This window comes from Tachysurus fulvidraco, chromosome 22 (genome assembly GCF_022655615.1).
Source record: "Tachysurus fulvidraco isolate hzauxx_2018 chromosome 22, HZAU_PFXX_2.0, whole genome shotgun sequence".
Lineage (NCBI taxonomy): Eukaryota > Metazoa > Chordata > Actinopteri > Siluriformes > Bagridae > Tachysurus > Tachysurus fulvidraco.
In genome coordinates this window covers 3,918,634-3,925,215 of record NC_062539.1, presented here as the reverse complement: position 1 = coordinate 3,925,215, position 6,582 = coordinate 3,918,634, and the positions used below count along the sequence as shown (strand labels likewise).

The following is a 6,582-nucleotide window of genomic DNA, read 5'->3' as shown; positions in this document are numbered from 1 at the left end:
TAGAGGGTGTAACAGTTTGAGATAAAAAAAAGAAAAAAACCAGGAAGTCAGCTAGTACAAATTAACGTCAGTCACAAGTAGGAAGAGTTTATTTTTTTTATTTTTTTTATATAATTCTTATTTTAGTTTCTTGTACTATCTTATTGTGTATTTTTTAAGTGTATCTGAAATATCAAACGCACTGTGAAGCACTTTGGTCAGCCGTGTGGCTGTTTGTAAATGTGCTATATAAATAAACTTGAACTTGAACATGAACTACTGTCTGGGTATCCTTCATTTTCTAAAGGGTTAAAGAAGCTCTTGTTATTTATTTCCTGTCATGGAGCAGTGGCTGTTAGTGACACAGTGATTCCTGAATGTTCTTAATCATCCTGATTCAGTATCTGAGTAACACTAATACTGCTTCCTAATGTGGCTTGCTTGCAGAGGTAGAGAGCATGAGGACACTGAAAAATGTAGCTGTAAAAAGAGGAGGATCTGTCACTATTCCATGTCTTTATGATGAGAAGTACAAAGCAAACAGTAAATTCTGGTGCAAAGGGTACTATTGGTCTAGCTGCAGTATCGTAGCCTATGCAAACTCAAGTGGAAATCCATCAGTCATTGATCATCCAGAGCAGAATTTGTTGACGGTGGAACTGAACTCTGTCTCTGAGTCTGGAACGGGTTGGTGTGCTGCAGAAATTGGGGATGAATTGCAGCTGGATGATCGTGATTATTTGTACCTGACGGTTAGTCAAGATAAGAAACCGAAATGAGTCAGAATTATAATTGTTATAAATTCCCTTACACCACTCATTTACTGCCTATTTATTCAGATCTGTCAGTGAGGGAGAGCAGAGTGAGAGGTGAGGAAGGAGGCAGCGTCACAGTCCAGTGTCTCTACAGTGCTGCGTATCAGAATAAACAGAAGCAGTGGTGCAGATTTAAAGATGGACAATGCAACACAGTGAGGACTGAAACATCCCAGAATTCCACAGTGTACATCAGTGATGATGGGAGAAGATCCTTCAGTGTGAAGATAAGCAGACTGAAGAAGAGTGATACTGGATGGTACTGGTGCAGTGCAGGAGATCTGCAGGTTCCTGTTCACATCAGTGTCAGTGATCCACCTCCAGGTATTATCACAAACACTGATCAACTTTAACACATGATGAGACAGAAATCACACTGATTATTTTACTTTGTTAACAGTCACTACATCAAAGACAACAGCACTGACTACAACAGTGGCTACAACAGTGACTACAACCGCTCATCAAGACAATGCGTACACGTAAGTAGGAAAGCTTCATGTTATTTAGGCATGGTGTTTTCATCTGCAGTTTTACATGTTTTATATTTATGAACCATTTCAAAGATGGAAGTGATGTGAAAAATAATCATAAAAAAATAGATATAAATCTTTCTGAGAGGCAATCACCATGAGCTAATGTATATGAATGAAGGAAAAATATTTCAAGTGACCAAACTTACTTTATTTTTCTATGTTTTAAACAGTTCTGATTCAAAGCACAATTCAGGTAACATCAGATTTACATATTTGGAAGAAAATTAGTGTATCAGTTCTTCTTAACACACGTTTCTAATGTGAGTTGTTTCTCACTCACAGTGTTTGTGACATCAGTTTCCAGCCGTAATGACACCACGTTAGTACAAACACATCTTTATTCTCTCTCACAGAAAATGTTGAACACTTTAGACCATGATGTTTTTCTCTGCAGTTTTATAGACATGCACATTTGTTGCCTTATTCAAAAACAAACATGTGAACATTACATGATCATTTCTTGCTTGTTGAAACTTTCTCATGTTTCTACTAATATAATTTTATATTTTATGACAATTTACACCACAGATATAAAGTAATAAAATAACTACATGTACTCTTGGTACAGTACTTTATTAAAGTAGAACATTTAAATTATTTGTAAGTGTTGTAATAGTTCTATACTTTCCACTTCTGCCTAACTAGAGAACATGCCAATAGGATATTTAACTACTGATGATGAAAGATTATTAATGCATGATGATTAATGATGAACTGAATTAATGAATATTTTCACTGCAGTTGATTCAGCCAGTCTGTGCTAAATAATGCTTCAAATGTTTGTCAGTAGTTTGAACCATTGGTACCTGGTGGCCCTTCTTCTGCCACTGGTGATACTGGTCATCATCATCTGTATGCTCAGAAAGAAATGTGGTAAGTGTCCCTGGTGTGTCTGTAGTTTTGAATTAGTTCTCATTCTTCTATTATTTCAAATCTGCAGGTTTGAGATGTAAAAGTCCATTCACTGGAGGCTCATGAACAAGAAATTCAACACAATCAAATATAATACAGTGTTCATACAACCAGAGGACAGATTCAAAGATTTGACAGTCAGATAAATCAGTCAGGAGTCAAACACAGTGCACCTAGAATCTGTGGGCAAATAGAAAACAGGAGAACAGAGGGGAAGAAAGTCACATACACTGATTGTAAACTCACCAGTTATTACAGTCTGAGCCTTTACACTGTATTTGTCTGTCATGTCATGAATAACACTTGTCTTTTTCCTCTGGAGATAATGTTGATTGTTGGTTATGAGCTTTCTGAACCCTGTAGTCCCGCGGTTCTTATGGACTCCCCCTAGTGGGGAATAAAGGCAAGACAGGGCGCAGGTTTCTTTTTTTTGTGTGTGTCTATCTTCATTAATGCTTGTAGTGGGCATAACAACATCAGTGTCTAAATGTGTGACATGGACAAAGTGAAACACGACTGCACTTTTATTTCTTCTATTTTGGAACTTCATGCTGTTTGATTTTTATTGATTTAGAACTTGATATTTTGATAATTAGACCTTGTAAACTTCTAGTATTTTATCACCATTTCGTGGGGTGATGGAGGACAGGTGGGGCTTGAAAATCAGCCAAAGTTAGCAGAAAAAGTTTGAGCTCCACAGATGTACACAGAACATGAGTGTAAAGATTAGGAAGAATTTAAATGTAAATATAGGTGAGGTGATGGTGCCCTCTAGTGGCACAGATGTATTATTTATTTATTTGTTTGTTTATTTGTTTGTTTATTGTTTTAATTGAATACAATTCAATAAATATTGAATTCAGTTGACTATGTGTAAATTTATTTTTATTTTTTTATTAATTCTCTATTCCAGAGTTAGAGAATCAAACCAGGATCAGAGAGAGGAGCAATGACACCACTGTTCCCACAGTTAGTACTGTGTCTTATGTCTTATTTCAGTGACTTTAGTACCTTTTAGCACTTTTAATGAACATCATCACCACAATTTCTCATCAGTGCTGTTACTTAACAGTAAATAAAATCTTTTCAGACTGAGAGATCCTACAACTGTTTTCAGGACAGGAAAGAATAAATTAAAACATTCATTATCTGGCCACAAACATACCCCAGAGGGATAGCAGTTTTAACATTTTACATATTTTGCAGTTTCTTTTTAATAAAGAAAAACATTAAAAAAATGAAAATAAATAAAATATGTTAATAGGTTAAAGTGAGTTCAGATTACATTAACGTGAATCATAGGATTAATAAACTGTATTAATGATAATACTTTATAAAGAGATGTGTGTGTCTCTCTCTGTGTGTGTGTGTGTGTGTGTGTGTGTGTGTGTGTGTGTGTGTGTGTGTGTGTGTGTGTGTGTGTGTGTGTGTGTGTGTGTGTGTGTGTGTGTGTGTGTGAAACAGGCGAACACTGATGAAGACTCCATTGTATACAGCACAGTTACTGTTTCTAAACCAAAGGCAAGATCAATACATTGGTACAATTCCTCATTTAAATGAAGATAATGATGATTATTGTTGTTGTTCTTGTTGTTCTTGGTGGTTTAGGCTAAGAATAAGCCCACTTGTACTGCTGAAGACTCGATTATATACAGCACTGTGGCTACAAAGGTAAAGATGTCAATCCATTGATCCAATTCTACATATTTCTATTATTGATTTGTTATCCTATTGTCTTCATCTGTTCTGGGTTTCATATTAGTTTCTGTATTTATACTCTGATGATGCAATCTCTCATAAAGTCTGTTTAAAGTGTATGAAGCACTCCTGTGATTGTTTTTTTTCTAACCAAGAATCTCTGAATTTCACTTCATGTAGTAACAATAAAATGCTTGGAATTAGAATTATAATAATTTAAAAAAAAAAATTGTGAGTGTACTTTTGTGTGTGTGTGTGTGTGTGTGTGTGTGTGTGTGTGTGTGTGTGTGTGTGTGTGTGTGTGTGTGTGTGTGTGTGTGTGTGTGTGTGTGTGGTTTAGAGTAAAAAACAGGCTACTTTTACAGATGAAGACTCCATTATATACAGCACTGTGGCTAAAAGCAAGCCAAAGGTAAAGATAGCAATCCACTGGACCAAGTCTACATCAATTTCCTTATTATTATTATTATTATTATTATTATTATTATTATTATTATTATTATTATTATTATTATTATTATTATTATTATTATTATTATTATTATAAGCAGGATGTGACCTACAGCTCTGTAAACACTACTTCTAAAATGAGTAAATTCTGTTAAATGGAGTCTGTTCCAGTTCAGTCCAAGCTACAGATCTATGTGTATAAATCCATAATAAACACTGTACTCACTAACCTGCCAGGGACTTTATTCATATCCTGTTCTAGGTTTCTCCAAATGATGTCACTAATGAGACCCTTTACAGCTATGAGGTTTACCAGTAAGAGGTTTGTGATTAAAAATGTATACTTAACCCACTCAAATATGTAAAGTAAAATTACAAACCTTTCACACCGCGATTGTATTTATTCTCTTTAGAGGATGACTTACTGTCCACTGGCTGTGGGGCCTCAGGGATCTCTACTGGGTCGTGTGTCCATCCTCAACATCCTAACAGATAAAATCCCAGTCAGGACAAGGACAACATGCCCCACACTCACTCCACAGACTTACATCACAGTCACATGACCCTCCGTTATTCAGGAAAAAAAAAGTTTCCTCACTGTAGCTATCAAATTTCACTTATTCTCTTCTGTACTTTCATTTAATTTGTAATTAGCTCTTATCATTTCTGTTCACATGGTCTACAGTCCTTAAATACATTAGTGTACAACATAACACACTGCAGAACCCACAACACTTAATGAGTAAAAACCTGTAGGACAAATATCTTCTGATTTTAAATTAAAGCATGCTATTATTATGCAGCGATTGAGTGTGTGTGTTTGTGCCCTGCGATGGGTTGGCACTCCGTCCAGGGTGTATCCTGCCTTGATGCCCAACGACGCCTGAGATAGGCACAGGCTCCCCGTGACCCGATATAGTTCGGATAAGCGGTAGAAACTGAATGAATGAACGAATATTATTATTCTCTGCTATGCTACGCTGTTATTATAACCGCCTATTAAAGCCAGTGTTAATATGAGTGATGATTAGGAAAGCACTTTACATGGTGGAATTTACTATGTCTACATGACCATCCAAGATGAAATGCTTCTCTTTTATATAATTAAGAAAATAATTCAAGATAATGGAGCACAAGCAGCATGGACATTCTGATAAACTGTGCTGGAATCTGATTACAATCTGAATGGATTAGATTCTGACTGTATTGTAGCACTGTGTTTGTTAAGCTGGCTATTAAACCAATATGAACCCTAAAATCAAACCACACACACCATTTATGGATTATAAGAGCATAAAAATTCATGTGCAGGACAAATATCTTCTGATTTTAAATTAAAGCATGCAATTATTACACACTGCTATGCTACGCTATTATTATAACCGCCTAGTGAAGCCAGTGTTAATGTGAGTGATGATTAGGAAAACACATCACATGGTGAAATTTTTACTATTTGTATATAAACATCTAAGATGAAATGCTTCTCTTTTATATAATTAAGGAAATAATTCAAGATAACGGATCACAAGCACAATCTGAATGGATTAGGCTCATGACCCTGTAATGATGAACAGACCAATCACTGTGGGAGAACATCTCACTTAGTCTGTAGTCTGACTGTATTGTAGCACCGTGTTTGTTAAACCTAAAATCATACCATATATTTATGGGTCGTAAAAGTGGAAACATCAAAGCTTTAAGCAGAAAAATAGAATCTTAAACATAACCTGATTTAATTTTTTTTTACAAGAATTATGGCAAAGTGAGTTCTGTCATTATTCTTACAAGCCAGTGATGGGTTTTCCACAGAGTCTCACATACAGTATATAACACTGGAGCATAAATGCCTATATTGAAATTTAAAAAATTAAAAAAATAAACATCTAACATATTTATTCATCTTATGCACTTACATTTACATATAAATGCAATAACCCGCAAAGTGCTGCTTATACTGTAAATGTCTGATAACAATTTGAAACATTTATGTTTTTAATGTTTGCTTAAGATGCAATAATTTAGCTGTAATGATTGAGTGGTGAATGTAATGATGTGCAGGATGATGCAGAACTGTACGTACTGTAATGTGGAACAAACGGTAGGTTGGGGTCTGGCTGTCGTAGAATAGGGGCTGTGGTGAAACTTTTGTGGGAGTTTGTACATTTGTAATTGTACACTAAAAGGGCAATTGT

At 35.4% G+C, this 6,582-nt stretch overlaps 1 protein-coding gene across 1 annotated transcript; it reads left to right on the top strand.

Annotated features, from left to right (window-relative positions):
* The first annotated feature begins 376 nt into the window (after window positions 1-376).
* LOC125139924 (polymeric immunoglobulin receptor-like) lies at window positions 377-1,332 on the top strand. Its single transcript, XM_047806107.1, has 3 exons — window positions 377-741; window positions 804-1,118; window positions 1,195-1,332. Exons 1-3 carry the CDS (start codon window positions 438-440, stop codon window positions 1,278-1,280), a joined length of 705 nt encoding a protein of 234 aa, XP_047662063.1. The 5' UTR covers window positions 377-437; the 3' UTR covers window positions 1,281-1,332.
* Window positions 1,333-6,582: the final 5,250 nt, after the last annotated feature.

What these genes read in the sequence shown, in the direction of transcription:
- LOC125139924 (XM_047806107.1), top strand. Translation starts at nt 438, where the DNA reads ATGAGGACACTGAAAAATGTAGCTGTAAAAAGAGGAGGATCTGTCACT. An exon ending in GTACCTGACGGTTAGTCAAG is followed by an intron (nt 742 to 803) that starts ATAAGAAACCGA and finishes CCACTCATTTAC; the next exon opens with TGCCTATTTATTCAGATCTG. An exon ending in TGTCAGTGATCCACCTCCAG is followed by an intron (nt 1,119 to 1,194) that starts GTATTATCACAA and finishes CTTTGTTAACAG; the next exon opens with TCACTACATCAAAGACAACA.